This window comes from Cnephaeus nilssonii (assembly GCF_951640355.1).
Source record: "Cnephaeus nilssonii genome assembly, chromosome: 16".
NCBI classification, from domain to species: Eukaryota; Metazoa; Chordata; class Mammalia; order Chiroptera; family Vespertilionidae; genus Cnephaeus; species Cnephaeus nilssonii.
In genome coordinates, this window is record NC_137087.1 from 18,786,149 (window position 1) to 18,802,042 (window position 15,894).

A 15,894-nucleotide genomic window follows, 5' to 3' on the forward strand; every position below is an offset into this window, starting at 1 on the left:
GCTGGGCTGAGGGACAACCCCCCGCCGTGCACGAATTTCGTGCACCGGGCTTCTAGTTTTTATATATAAAAGTAGAGGAATAGAAAAAACAACCAAACAGTATGTAAAGAGACACACACAGTTTCAGTGCCTGAAGAATAGAGTCAGATAAGCTTTGAATTAAAATGACTTTCTTTTCTACCAAGTATGAGCTGATGGTCCCCATCCAATCACCAAGTTCTACCAATTCTACTTCCTAAGTCTCCCTTCTCTCTATTCCCTTTTCTCTCTCCCCAGTGCTCCTGCCCTACCTCATTCAGGCATCTTTTACCTGTTCCATTAAAATAGCCCTTACTGGTCTCTCTGCTTTCTGGTCCCTTCTTCTCCAATCCAGTCTTCATACTGCTGCCAGTGTGACATACCTAAGGCACAAACCTGATCATGTGATTGCCCTACTTGAAATTCTTCAAATGCTCACCTATTGACTGGTAGGATTTTTTCAAACTGTGGCTTAAATTGTAAAACCAATTTAAGTGTGTCCCAACCAGTGTTAACAAAACATGATAGAAACTATGTATCACTCATACAAATTTAAAATATTGTTTCATAAAACTTTCCTTATATACACATGCACATGCTGGGTCATAATATAAACTGTATTTCTACTGTAGGTTGAGTTTTAAAAAACAAAACACTGACCTACATAATAAAATTTCAACTCCTTCACAAGTCCCTTCCCAGTCTAATTCCCTCACAATGGTTAAGAAACAGGCTCTGGAGCCAGCCTGCTTGGGTTTATATGTCACTCACTACCTGTGTGATCCTGGGCAAGTCATTTACTAGCTGTGATCCTGGGCAAGTCACTTACCAGTCTGAGGTAACTCAGTTTCACTATCTGTAAAACAAGGATAATAGTACCTACTGTTGGGTGTCACAAGAATTAAGTGAAATTATCTATGTAAAATGCTTGGCAAATGGTGTATTTGATAAATATTAATTATTATTGATATCACTCTTACTGTCCAGCCTAATCCCTAGCTATTTAAGATATTTATTTATTTGCTAGAGGCCTGGTACACAGGATTCGTGCCTGCAGGGATCCCCGCTGTGGGAGCGCCGCTCATCCCAGTCAGCTGAGCAGCGCTCCCACTGTGGGAGTGCACTGACCACCCAGGAGCAGATCCTATGTTGAGCATCTGCCCCCAGGTGGTCAGTGCACATCATAGCGACTGGTCAACCAGTCGTTCTGGTCATTCACTGTTTGGTTGCTGGGCTTTTATTATGTAGGATTATTTTTTTTTATTGATTTCAGAGAGAGGAAGAGAGAGGGGGAGAGAGATAAAAACATCAATGATGAGAGAGAAACATTGATCAGTTGACACCTGCACGCCCCACACTGGGGATTGAGCCTGCAACCCGGGCATATGCCCTGACCAGGAATTGAACCAGTGACTTCCTGGTTCATGGGTCGATTCTCAACCACTAAGCCACACCAGCCAGGCTCTAGCTATTCTTGCCCAGAGTCCAGTTGTAATAAACTACTGGCAAAATATCTTACTTCCTCATACTTCATGTCAGATCTTGGTACTGCCTGGAATGTGGCCAACATTATATTTCCTCATGGTTCAGCTTAAGTGAGGCCTCCCCTGTGAAATATTCTCCAACTCTTGCAGGCAGGTCTAAGTGCTCCCACTACACCACCATAAAGAGGGGGAAAGGCACAAAGCCAGTTACAGGCTTTTTTTGTCGATGTCTACTGGCCAACCACTTCAGAGGCAGTTCTCTTTCCCAGCACAGCATCTCACAAAGAGTAGGAGTTTCAACAGATATTTTCTAAATGACTCCAGGTTCTTAACCTTTCTAGGTCCTGATTTTCTCCTCTATACAATGGGGGTAGTGCTTTGCCTGTTATAAAAGTGTCAGACATAGAAGCAATGCTCAATAAATGGGAGTTTTTAGAATCCTAAACTAAATTACAAAGATACCTAAAAAGCATGCCTGAGACTCATCAGCTAATCCCTGGAGGGGAAGGTGGAGAAACAGATTTAAGAAAAGAAGTTAGTGGGAAGGATGGTGAGATCTCTTGAAAGAAGACTGCAGTAGATTCTTCAGAAAGAAACATGGCTGAAGGAGGAGATACAAGGGAAGGAGCACTCACACCGACAGCAGAGTCGTACGGCTTTAATTCTAGCCAGGCTGAGACTTAAGTCTCAGTTCCAAAATATGTGTCTTGACCATCTTTACATCCCTAGCACTTAAGAAGAAGTGAACCTATCTCATCCTCAATTTCCTCATCTATAAAACTGGGATAATAATACCTCTCAAAGGGTTATGGTAAGTATTAAATGAGGTAACACAATGCCCTCAGACTTTAGATGCTTTCTTCTATATCTACTCCTCTGACTATATAGGTCACACAGTTCAAACTAACCTATTTGCTTTCCTGTTCTTTGACCAATTATCAGTCACATTAACTTTCTCTAAACTAAAGCTTAAAGCAAACAGTAATACTCTCAAACATCCTGTAACACCACTTACTATCAATAAATAAGAAGTCTAATGTAGACCTGTCTTAGAAGGCAAAGATGAAGTTTAAAGGATCATGTAACCTGTAAGCATGTTGGAGACTGTCCTCTGGACAGCCTCATACACCTAATGCGCTTCTCAGCAATTTTCTGGTGATTATTACAAGTGATCTCCAAACAATAAAGTGGTCAATAAATAGTAAGAAAAAGTATGAAAACAAAGAATAAAAGGTAAACACCACTTTTCTGGATTAATAAACATTAATGCCCTTAAAGAACCTTTGGAAAAGGCTCTTATTTTTAAGAGAGGTATCAAAATGCAATGTCATATTATCCAATTATTCCAGAACTGCATTAGAAAAAGTTCAATTTTGGCATACTATTAGACCCAGTTGGTGATGTAATTTACCAAGTTATATTTTTATCACTAGAAAAAATTCAAGTCTGAATACAATTTATGGGTCAATAACTCACTAAACTTATTTAAATTACTTTGCTTGAAGTCAACTTTAATTTTTACACCAGTTACCTCACTGTAAGTACTTAACAAAGTTCAGTGAAACAAATAAATGCATTGTTTCTATTTTGTGTTCAACCTACAGAGGACAGGTTTTTAACAGATGTCATCAAGCTTGATCTAAATCAGGGAGTAAGTCAAGACTGAGTTTTAATTTAGGTACTTAGTGGAAGAATTTGACCGCAATTCACTTTTAAAAAACAGTTTCATCTTTTAAAAAATGTAATTCAGAATTATGAAATTGAATTGAATGGGAAAGAATTGAATGGGAAAACCTGGAGACATATGAGACATTTTCAGCTCCATAGTAACTTGCTGGGCTACTAAGGGAAAAGCCATTTCACCACTCTTACACTCTTGTTTCCTTAACCAGGTCTTTCTGAGCTCTAAATATCCTCCATCTTAGTTTTCCTAATAATATGTTATTCCAGTAATTCTAATATATTCATGAGCCATGGTATGGTATTCATCAGTCAAGTAAAAAATAGAGGATTCCCTTATATTGAGTAGCTATTTCAAGATCTCAAAAGATAATCTTGCCCTTAATCAAGATTAGTAATTTTGATTAGTAATCAACAAATAGTAATTTTTAAGAAAACCCACAGGGCTGCAAAATTACAATATAAAAAGAAATAAAAGCACCATCTCAGCAGTTATTCAGATAATGGTATCAATGAAGTGCTATTGCAAAAGACCATGACCACTCCTTAATTTCATCTTCACACATGAGGCAGCCCCAAAACCAAAATGATTCACATTCAATTTGTTGCTTTTGACATACACCCTTTTTGATGCTGAATTTTCTATTTAGATTTCATTTTGGAGTAGAGTTCTTGCGAAAGAAAAGGTCAAATAATCAAAATTTGTTGAACAGATCCAAATTTTCTTATTTAAATACTAGTGACCCAGTGCATGAAATTCATGCACATTAAAAGGGGATTAATTAGAGGAAATAACTTAATATTGCTATTTGCCCTTTCTCTATAATAGAAGTGTCAGAGATGAAATAAAATTAGTAAAATGTATATGAAAACCTTCCTCCAGTCAGAGTCTGGGGCACACCACGGGACCCAGAGTCAAGTCCCTGCCCACCCACATGCACCTCAAAATCGCGTGAGACCCAGACCCGGCCGGCCCCCCCAGTTGGGCTAGATCCAGACCCGGCCAGTCCCACCCTTGTCAAGCCCTGCCGGGCAGGGGGCGTAGCCTCAGGTCCCCTGGCCCGGTGCCAGGATGGGGGGCGTGGCCTGAGGTCCCCCAGATGGGGTGAGGGGCCTGCCTTGAGGTCCCCCATCAAGCCCTGCTGGGTGGAGGGGCACGGCCTGAGGTCCCCTGTCAAGCCCAGCCAGGCAGGGGGGCGCAGCCTCAGGTACCCTGGCCCAGTGCTAGGGCGTGGGGCATGGCCTGAGGTCCCCTGTCAAGCCCCACCAGGCGGGGGGTGTGGTATGAGGTCCCCTGGCCTGGTGCCGGGGTGCGGCCTGAAGTCCCCTGTCAAGCCCCACCTGGTGGGGGGCGCGGCCTGAGGTACCCCGGCCTGGCGCTGGGGCAGGGGGAGCAGCCTGAGGTCCCCTAGCCCAGCACCAGGAGGGGAAGCGCACCTTGAGGTCCCCTGTCAAGCCCCGCTGGGCGGGGGGCATGGCCTCAGGTCCCCTGGCCTGGCATTGGGGCGGAGGGTGTGGCCTGAGGTCCCCCAGACTGACACCAAGGCAGGGGGCACAGCCTGAGGTCCCCTGTCAAGCCCTGCCGGGTGGGGGACACAGCCTGAGGTCCCCTGTCAAGCCCCACGGGGGCGGGGGAGGGGGTAGCCTCAGGTCCCTGCTGATTGCTCGTTAAGGCTCCTTATGGGAACTTGGCCTCAGCTGTGGGTGCAGCCATCTTTGTGACGGAGTGATGGTCAATTAGCATATTCCCTCTTTATTAGATAAGATACGTACAGGAAGTCACCATGGGTCCTAAGAAGGTTAGTGATAGCAGCAAAGTGAAAAGGAAAGTTGTGAGAATAGCAATAGAGCTTAAAAAGAAATAATTGCAAAGTCTGATTGAGGAGTTTGTCATGTCTAATCTGGCTACCAAGTATGGCATGGTGAAATCAACAATTAGCATAATTTTAATACATAAAGAGGACATCAAAAGTGTAATGTTGCTAAGGGTGTGAAAGTGCTCACTAAACAAGGGTCACAGGCAATTACAGAGGTAGGAAAATTGTTGTTGATTTGAATAAACAAAAAGCAGTCAGCCAGTGACAGCATTTCAGAGGCAATGATATGTGCAAAAGCAAAGATGCTGCATACTGACCTCCTGAAAGACACCCCTGGCATGAGTGCTGAAAATGATTTGTTTAAGGCTAATAGGGATGATTCAATAAATTTAAGAAAAGAAGTGTCATTCATAATATAGAGAAGCATGGGGCGGCTGCCAGTTCTAACAAAGTAGCTACTGATAATTTTGTGACAGAATTTCAAGAATACGTAGAGGCCAAGGGATTTGTTCCCCAACAAGTGTTCACTTCTCATGAGACAGCCCTCCTGTGGAAGAAAATGCCAAAGATGACCTCTATCACACAGGAGGAGAAGTCATTGCTGGGACACAAACAAGTGAAGGACCAGCTGACATTAGGTTGTGAGGGAATGAGAGTGGGGACTCTAAATTTAAGCCTCTAATTGTCTATCATTCTGAATTTAATAAAAATAATGTCATGTGTTTTCAAGAAAAATAATGTCATGAAAAACAAGTTGAATGTGATGTGGAGAGCTAATAGCAAAGCTTGGGTAACCAGGCAATTTTTTGAGTGGGTTCATGAAGTGTTTGTCCCAAGTGTGAAGAAATACCTCTAAGAAAAACAACGGCCACTCAGGGCACTTGTAATGGACAATACTCCTGCCCACCTTCCAGGCTTGGAGGCCACGTTGGTGGAGGAATATAGCTTCTTCACTGTTAGGTTCTTGCCACCTAACACAACTCCTCTCATCCAGCCCATGGACCAGCAGGTCATTTCTAATGTTAAGAAACTCTACACAAAGACACTGTTTCAGAGGTGTTTTGAGGTGACCTCTGCAACTAATGTAATCCTCAGGGAGTTCTGAAAGGAACATTTTAACATCCCCACTTGCTTGAGGCTAATAGATAAAGCATGGGCGGAGTGTCTTCCAGGACCATGCAATCAGCTGGAAGAAATTGTGGCCTGAGTCTATTGCTGAAAGAGGCTTTGAGGTCTTTGAGGATGTGCCGGTGTCTGCTGTAGAGGATATTGTGTCTCTGGGCAAGTCCATGGGCTTGAAGATGGGTGATGATGATGGGGAGGAGTTGGTGGAGGACCACAACACTGAGCTGACCACCAAGGAACTGCAAGACCTTCAGAGCAACAGACAGTAGCTGAGGAGCTCTCTTCAGAGGAGGAGGGAAAGGAGGTATTCCTACTTCACTAATCCAGGAAATGCTTGGGAAATGGTGAGAAATGCAAAGTTTTATTGAAATAACTGTATCACCCTGACAAAGAAGCAGCAAACTGTGCAATAAACTTGTTCAATAACAATGCAGTGTTTCACTTCAGGTAAGTGTTAAAATACAGGCAAAAACAAACATCATTGGATAGGTTTTTAGTGAGAAAGAGGCCCAGTGAGCCTGAAGCAAGTTCTAGTGGAGCAAAGAGACAAAATCGAGAAAGAAACCCAGATGAATAGCTACCTGATGTTTTCATGGAAGGGACTCTCCTTCCAAACAATAACATTCCTCCATCCCTCCACTCCGTATTCAGTCAACAGCTCTCAACATTAAAGGTAAGTTCTAGTGTGTATGTAAATTTTTATTTTTACTGTACATTTCATTTTCTTTTTGTTTAATTTTCACTTATATTTCATGTTCTTTTGTTTTTAAATGTTTATTTATAGATTAAACAATACATCTAATATGTACTCTCTATAAGAAAGGTTTAAACAAATCATTTGGGGATCTGGATCAGATTAATTCAATTTACATTATTTCTAACATGAATAAATGATTTGGTTTTTTAACAAATTGTTTCTCGAACAGGCTTCCAGAATTAATTAAGTTCAAGAACCAAGGTTCCACTATATTTCTAATAATCTGGCTAGTTATCATACTTTTGCTGGCTTTGGATAGAAAGCTAGTACCACTATAGAACTAATCCAATATTACCCACCCTCTCCATCAATCCATCACAAAGAAGTGTAATATACAAAAAGACAACTCTGGCAATAACAAAGCAATTACCCAAATGTGACAGCCTAAGCAATAGGCCATTAAACAAGGCAAAACAGGGAAGGGTTGTGCCTTATCACTAGCAAGCAGACAAAAGGGTACATATTCAATTAATGCTTGTCTGAGTGTCACCTATATACCCAGCACTGTGGAGTTGAGAGACAGAAGGGTAATAAGATACACAGTGCTTGCCTTATCTTCCCAGTAAGATAAGGTACCACAAATGAAACATTTAGAGAACAAGACAAGTGTCAATCTGTGTCCTGAAAATAATATATTCTATCAGAATTCAGAGAGGACACAATAAAACAATAATAAGGAATTAAGAGCCAGGAACCACACAAATCAAGAATAGGACTAGGACTTGAATCTCCCTCCATTTAAAAGAATCTTAATGGCAGGTGTAATTAACCACAAATGTAAACTATCAAGTCCCTTCCCTTAGCTCCCATTGTCTCCTTATGTGCAAAGTGAGGATGTGAGATTCAAAGAGGAGTCGGAGGTCACAGTCTCTAACCTGAAATGGACCTTAGGGTTAGAGGGGTGATGAAAACTGAAATTCAGCTATACGAACTGCATAAACATTTAGCATGGATATATGGGATACTGCCTTAAGGGCAGTGGAGTATTTGTGCTAGGGTGGATCTGGGAAACTAAGACTGGGCCAGACATGAGGAACCCAGTTAAAGAACTGGGATTTGCCGCTGTGTCAGGCAATGTAACCTCGGTTAAAACTTTCAGTTTAAACTGAAATGATATTTCTGCCAAAGAAATACAATGTGTAAAATACTGAGGGGCAGCCACAAACTGTAACAGTACAGTGACAGACTTAAGAAAATAAGATTTAGTAATTCAGCATAGCCGTTGACCGCTAGGAAATGCCAACAGTCAGACTGTCATAATCAGAGATGAAACAGTTCGATTTAGCAAAGGAATTACACAGCTCACAATGAAAGGCAGTCCCCCCTTAAAGAACCATCCTTGAAAATAGCAGCCACCTTCACTAACCACACAGAAAGGCATGCAACAAACATTTTACATCAGTCTTAGTTACAGTCACAAGCTGGGGAGCTCCAAACAGGGAAGGAAAAATTACTAGATGGTGCTAAAAAGTATTGAATAAGCCCCTGTACTTTTATTCCTATTTACCCAGTTTAATAATGTTTTAATGGGGGTGAGGAGGAATTATATTTTATAACGTCACAACTACATTTACCAATTAGCTGAACTGTGTTGCTTAGAACTCATTCTCAAAACTGGAGATAAATGGATTTCAAAAAACATGCCTCTCAAGCAAAAAATTAACCAGAACTGTAATGCCCTCCTCGTTCTAATGTGCCATACCTACTACAGCAGAACATAAGTGGCACAAGCTGGATTTGTGATCTAGTTCAATGCAGAGTGCCATCTGCTGCACATACACAGGATGTCTCCTATGCAAGATTCAACCTTAGTGTCTCCCAGGGACTTTTATAGAGCAAGTTGTTTCCATATTTGCCTAATACATGTGCCTCAAACCAACACCTCCTTCTAGAAGAATTCCCATTCATGGGGTTTTGAAATACTAATACTTTCCTAACAGACAGTGTGAGGGAGGAAAGAGATGTGAAGGAGCAATTGCACTTCATAACAACAAGAACACAATAAGGGAGTCAAAATATTGGGGGTGGGTGGAAGTCCTAAAACTATTCATATTAGCTGTGTGATTCTGATCAAGTCTCTCCCATTCTTGGGCCTCAATTTCAGGCATAAAATATCAAGACTTAAACAAATCTCTAAGAGGTACCTTTCAAATTGAGTCTTGTAAGAAATCATAGAATAACAAATGGAGGCAGCTGTATACATAATGGCTTCAGAGCAATCACACACAAAATACACACACACAAAACCTCTTTATATATTTTAAATAATCAGTTGTGAAATTTTGGGGAAAAAAATTCATTTACAAGTCACCATTCCCATAACACTTCTGCCCTTCAGAAATAACACTTCACTTTCATTGTTCTTTCCATTACAAATTCAGCACATTACTTTTACCTACCCCAGAATAGCACAGAACACTTCCATGAAGTACCCACACAAGGAAGACACAGCCTTACAGATTCTCATAGTGGAAAACATACAAGGCACAAATTCAAAAATGCTCCATGAATACCACACCCAAATAGTCTTAAAAACAAACTGTGCAAAGTCAGCAGATGTGTTATAAAAATATAGCGATAAAGACAACTTGGGAAGTCTTTAAATTGTTTGAGAGGGAAATACAATCAGATTGTTGGGTGCCCGTGTGTTTTTTATGAGAACAGAACACATAACTGGAGGCTATAAAGCCTGCAAATCGCAATTGAACTGTGAAGAAGCTAGGCTCTCACCCAAAAGCTTCAGCAAAGCAACATGTCAGCATGGCAAATATGAAGAAGTGCAATCTTCTCGCAAGAGTAAGAACAGGGTCCATACCCATGACTAATAATGACAATACCATCTTGCACTTGCAAAGCTCTTTCAGACACTTCATTTTCTGCTGTCATGGGTCTTGGGGTATCCTCTCTGAGAAACCCCCAGTCCAGTTTCCACTCAACAGCCATGTAATCAGCACCGGGGAGGTGGATGTATTTGTGGAGGGCTGAAGGGACCAGTTTCTTCTATCCGGCTGGGCTGTCTGCAGTGATTCTCTCAGGAACACCCTACAGGGCTCAGCCCCAGGACATGAAACCTGCACTCTTTCTGAGTTGGCCAGAGACCAACACATATGGGTCTGGGAAGTGCAAGGGAAGAGAACCTGCAGACTTGTTAGGTCTAGAACTCCATGACAAGTGGACCTCTTGCAATTGAAAAAAAATCACACACCACACACACACACACACACACACACACACACACACACACACACACACAAACTGTTCAGACATAAACTCCCCGATCCTTGCCAGCCAATGAAAACCAGCAATAACTAAGACAACCACCAAATCCGACTCTGAATAACTTGTCATATTCGCGTCCCTCTGCCTGCTGCCCACCCTGCTCCTGCAGGCACCCGGAGCAAGTTTATCGCCCGGCCCTCCGAAGGGACCACCGGGGACCTTGAGGGACTGGGGATGGAGCCTGCCTCCTGAAGCAATGCAGCATCCCTCGCAAGGGCGCCGCTCCCCGCGCCCACGCACGCAGGAAGTCGCCGAGAGGGATAAAGTTTGATCTTCCTTCTTGCCCATCCCCGAAGGGCCGGGAGAGGCCCGGGGAGCGGCCCCGCGGGTCCCGGGCGCTCTCCGGGGACGGTTCCCAGAAGCAGGCGCTGCCCCTCTCCCGACACACACACAGGCAGCCGCGGCCGCTCCGGACGCCCAAAGCCGCCCGCGCAGGGGGCCAGGGGACAACTTGCCCAGGGCTCCGGGCGGGAGCAGCGGGGCAGGGCGGTGAAGAAAGCCGGAGGGAGGGACCGAGGCCCGGGGGCGGGTCAGCGAGAGGTTCAAGTCCCTGCCTTCCCCGCCCTGGTGTCCCCGGTCCTGCGGGAACATCCCCGCCGTCGCCCCTCCTCCTCGTCCTCTCGGCTTCCTCCGCTCGCCCTCCCTTCCCGGTCGCCGCCGCAGGCGCCTGAAGGGCACAGCGGCCCCTCGGTGCCCGGCAACCCCGGGAGCGGCCGCGAGTTGAGGTAACTCGCCCGCTGCCCCGGCGGCCTGCCTACCGGCAGCTCCCACACACCAGCGCCGCCCCGCCCTCCCCGGAGCCGCCGGGCGCGCTCACTCACCGTCCGGTGGTGCTGCTGCTGCCGGTGGCGGCTGACGCCCAGCCCGGGGAAGCAGCCGGCTGTCAGCGCTCCGCAGCCGCCGGCGCCCGCGCCGCCGCCTCGGGAGGAGAGGAACAGCAGGAGCGATCTACCTGCGGCGGCCGCCATCTCTCAACTGGAAACGGCGCCGACCCAGGCAGCGCAGCGGACGGCCGGGGCGGAGCTAAGGCCCGCCATTCACCGGAGCCGGACCAACTGCAGCCCTTGACTGAGTTGATGAGGCGGGGCTTCCTGCAAGGTCCAATCGACAGGCGGGAGAACCACACTTGAGGCTGCCTGTCACTTCCAGAGTTACCTATTGTGGGACCTAGTCAATTACGGGCAAATTCTAGGGAACTGGTAATTGTCACTCGAGCCCCTCAGAATAGCAGCAATAGAGATGGCATATTCGATTTGGCTAATCTACACCAAGGATAGAGCTGTGATAAGGGTAATTGGGAAAATAGACATTTGTGCAAAGCTTTGTACTCTCTGAGTGTTCTAAGTCGCCAAAATAGGCACCAAATTAATAATAATTAATTAGGCATGCTTGGAACTCTCAACAACATGCCTAGAATTATTATTCATAACTGATGGCATTTGGATATGCTGAAATTAACCCTACATCATAGGGTGATCTAATGACTGAGATAAGTAACATAGTATAGGAGAGGTAGAATGATTATGATCTCAAAGTCCCAGAATGAGTACATGCCATTGGAATGAATTAACAGACCTGTATATATTTTAAATACTCAATTCATTTTTAGCACCTTTATATTGATATTCTTACACTCTCCAGAAGCACTACTCTCTATTTTCTTAACATCTTTGACCTTTTGTGCACTTGCCAGTATTAAACTATAGAAACAGAACATGTTGATAATTAATAAAATCATATAAAGGTTATTTTAATGAATTTTCAAAGTTTAGTGAAAGTAGGCATTAGAAAATGCTTTGGAATAACATTGATTACTTTCTCTTGAAAAATACTTCTTTCCACAAGAAACAAGGTCATCCTGAGAGCTCATTAAAGACTGTAAAAAAAAAAAAATAAGATTTGGGGTTCCTGAATCTCCTTAGAAGATAATTTTTCCTTACTGTCTGTTTTTATTATGAACTGGTTAATTCTCACACCTCTTTTTAAAATATGGAGCAAGAAAACAGTTTGGTAAGCAAATAAAAGTATTATTCTTAATTTTGAAAACACTTTTGGAGGGTAGCCTTAGGTGATAAAGAAACAAACAACAAACACACACAAACACACAATTTTATTATATCACTTGTTCTAATAATATTCTTTAAAGCTTGACTGAAATGGTACTTTTTTGACCAAGAGTTGATAAATATTGGTTAGCTTAATCCTTCCACCCCACTCCAGGACAGGACCGTAAAATGATGGGCTGGTTAGGATGAGACTGTCAAGCCACTCACCCAAAAGGCATTTATTGCCCAACAGTGAAACCTGAGAGCTTAAGAATGAGATGAGCCCCCCATTTAACAGCTGCACACACGAACCCCCTTAGCTGGAAATCGGTGACCTTCCTGAAACCACTTACAGTTGTTTTCCACCCGTCTACATTTATCTCATCTGCATTTTAGGTGTTATCCATGCTGTGCCAGGGCCATTTCCTCTTCTCTCTCTTCCCTCCACACCTTCTTACTAGGATTACCATGGACTTTAGTTTTGTTTCTATTGCCTGAGCCTTCCTCGAATATGTCTATGAATCAGGCTTGTGCCCTTCATCTCCAGCTTACACCTTGAGAAGTTCTGTTGGAATTGCTGTTTTCTCTATTTTTCAAGTATCAAAATTAGACGTGCGTCCTGCAGTACTGAGATTTAGTTCTGCACATTTGCACAATGACCACAATAAATAGGGGTGTGATTTTTAAGTGCATAAACCTGAAACTGGAGGGATGGCCAAAACCTTCTTCTTATTTATTTACCAAAATGTGCCATCTTTTATTTACAAAGATGAAACCACTGATGCACCACAGGTAAACTGTGTAATTTGAGGATCCATTGACTAAACTGAGTTATAATAATCCAGGGCTAGAAACTAATCTAAACAAGTGTCAATTGTCTCTTCATAAAGAAGACCTTTTCCATATATGCAAAGGACATATCTCACATTGGCTGGCTGACCAGGCCCCAGAAGGAGAAAGTGTAGGTAGCACAACAGAAAGTCATCCGCATATCTTTTTAAAAAAATAAAAATAAATAATAATAAATATATATATATATACATGTATACACACACACACATATATATATATATATATATATATATATATATATATATATATATATATATGAAGGGGAAAGGAATTAATATTTATCAACTACCTGCTATGTCAGACACTGTGCTGATCCTCTAGAGATATAAAATTTATAAGGGATGGTAAAGCAACCAGAAAAAAAACTTTAAAATATCAGAACTTTTGAAATAAAATGTTGAAGAAAACTTAAATATCTTCCAATAGGGAATTGGTTAAATTAGAGAATAACCCTGTAACCGAATGTATGCAATAATTTTTAAATGAATTGTCAAATATTGTAATAACTGTGTATGGTGTCAGATTGGTACTAGACATATTGACTTGATCACTTAAGTTATATAATGTCTAGTCACTATGTTGTGCACCTGAAACTAAGATCATATTGTATGCAAACTGTAATTGAAAAACAAAAAAGAATTATCCCATCTCTACTTTTTTTTTCTTTATTGATTAAGGTATTACATATGTGTCTTTATCCCCCCATTGCCTGCCCACTCCCCCTGCTCATGCCCTCACCCCCGCCCTGGTGTCTGTGTCCATTGGTTATGCTAATATGCATGCATACAAGTCCTTCTGCTGATCTCTCCCCCTTACCCCTACCCTCCCATACCTTCCCTCTGAGGTTTGACAATCTGATTGATGCTTCTCTGTCTCTGAATCTGTTTTTGTTCAGCATTTTATGTTCATTATATTCCACAAATAAGTGAGATTATGTGATATTTATCTTTCTCTGACTGACTTATTTCACTTAGCATAATGCTCTCCAGGTCCATCCATGCTGTTGCAAATGGTAGGAGTTCCTTCCTTTTTATAGCAGCATAGTATTCCATGTGTACGTGTACCACAGTTTTCTAATCCACTCATCTGCTGATGGGCACTTAGGCTGTTTCCAAATCTTAGCTATTGTAAATTGTGCTGCTATGAACATATGTGAGCATATATCCTTCTGATTGGTGTTTCTAGTTTATTGGGATATATTCCTAGAAGTGGGATCACTAGGTCAAATGGGAGTTCCATTTTTAGTTTTTTGAGGAAACTCCATACTGTTCTCCACAGTGGCTGCACCAGTCTGCATTCCCACCAGCAGTGCATGAGGGTTCCTTTTTCTCCGCATCCTCGCCAGTACTTGTCATTTGTCGATTTGTTGATGATAGCCATTCTGACAGGTGTGAGATGGTACCTCATTGTTGTTTTGATTTGCATCTATCAGATGATTAGTGACTTTGAGCATGTTTTCATATGTCTCTTGGCCTTCCTTATGTTCTCTTTCAAAAAGTATCTATTTAGGTCCGTTGCCCATTTTTTTAAAATATATTTTTATTGATTTTTTACAGAGAGGAAGAGAGAGGGATAGAGAGTTAGAAACATCGATGAGAGAGAAACATCCATCAGCTGCCTCCTGCACACTCCCCACTGGGTATGTGCCTGCAACCAAGGTACATGCCCTTGACCGGAATGGAACCTGGGACCTTTGAGTCCACAGGCCGACGCTCTATCCACTGAGCCAAACCCGTTAAGGTCCGTTGCCCATTTTTTTGATTGGGTTGTTTATCTTCCTTTTGTTAAGTTGTATGAGTTCCCTATAAATGTAGGAGTTTAAACCCTTATCGGTGATAACATTGGCAAATATGTTCTCCCATGCAGTGGGCTTGTTGTTTTGTGGATGGTTTCTTTTGCTGTGCAGAAGCTTTTTATTTTGATGTAGTCCCATTTGTTTATTTTCTCTTTCGCTTCCATTGCCCTAGGAGCTGATATTGCTTCGGCATATATCTGAGATTTTGCTGCCTGTGGATTCCTCTAAAATGTTTATGGTTTCCCTTTTAAGTCCTTTATCCATTTTGAGTTTATTTTTGTGTGTGGTGTAAGTTGGTGGTCTAGTTTCACTTTTTTGCAGGTATCTGTCCAATTTATCCAATGCCATTTATTGAAGAGACTGTCTTGACTCCATTGTATGTTCTTGCCTCCTTTGTCAAATATTAATTGAGCATAGTGTTTTGGGTCAATTTCTGGATTCTCCCATCTCTGCTTTTTAAGAAAGTAATAATACTTTTAAAAGTTTTATATATACATATATAATTTAGATGGATAGATAGTGATTTCTGGAAGAATAAATAAAAAACACATTAACTGGTGAATTTTAAGGGATAGCTGCCTTTTTTAATGGTTTAACTTTTCCCCACCTGCATGCTATTTTTATAATTGTAAAAACGTAGTCACTGAATCTACATGACTAAAGACTTGTTTTCTGTGCCAATCCTTAAAACAGGTTGATCTTTTTTTTCAGCTACAACTAATCAGAACAGATTTCCTGAAGCATGAAAACCTAACTAGGTTCCCTACTAAAATATACATTGAAGTCAGCTCCCAATTATGACTCAACTCAGTGGAGTATATGCCTAAGAATTCCAGAATAACCAGGTTAGGTGATGTACACAGTTCATTGACATGAGCAAGAAATCATGAAAGGGGTCTGCTTAAAGGTTATGGTTCACTGATAGTGACTTATTATCCAAGTCAGATCAGCAATTCTTAAAGATCAGGAAAAAGTATATGAAGAAGCAAAGCAAGAGTAAGGGTTTAGCCTTCAAATATTTATCATAAACTTCAGCCTACAT

The 15,894-nt window shown here is 42.2% G+C and overlaps 1 protein-coding gene across 1 annotated transcript in view; it reads right to left on the bottom strand.

Moving 5' to 3' along the window:
- Positions 1–11,144, bottom strand: part of MCU (mitochondrial calcium uniporter) — a 195,984-nt gene extending 184,840 nt beyond the window's left edge. Inside the window, exon 1 of the mRNA XM_079793303.1 lies at positions 10,982–11,144. Coding sequence (XP_079649429.1) covers positions 10,982–11,128 — 147 coding nt within the window. The 5' untranslated portion in view covers positions 11,129–11,144. The remainder of the gene's footprint in view (positions 1–10,981) is intronic.
- Positions 11,145–15,894: the final 4,750 nt, after the last annotated feature.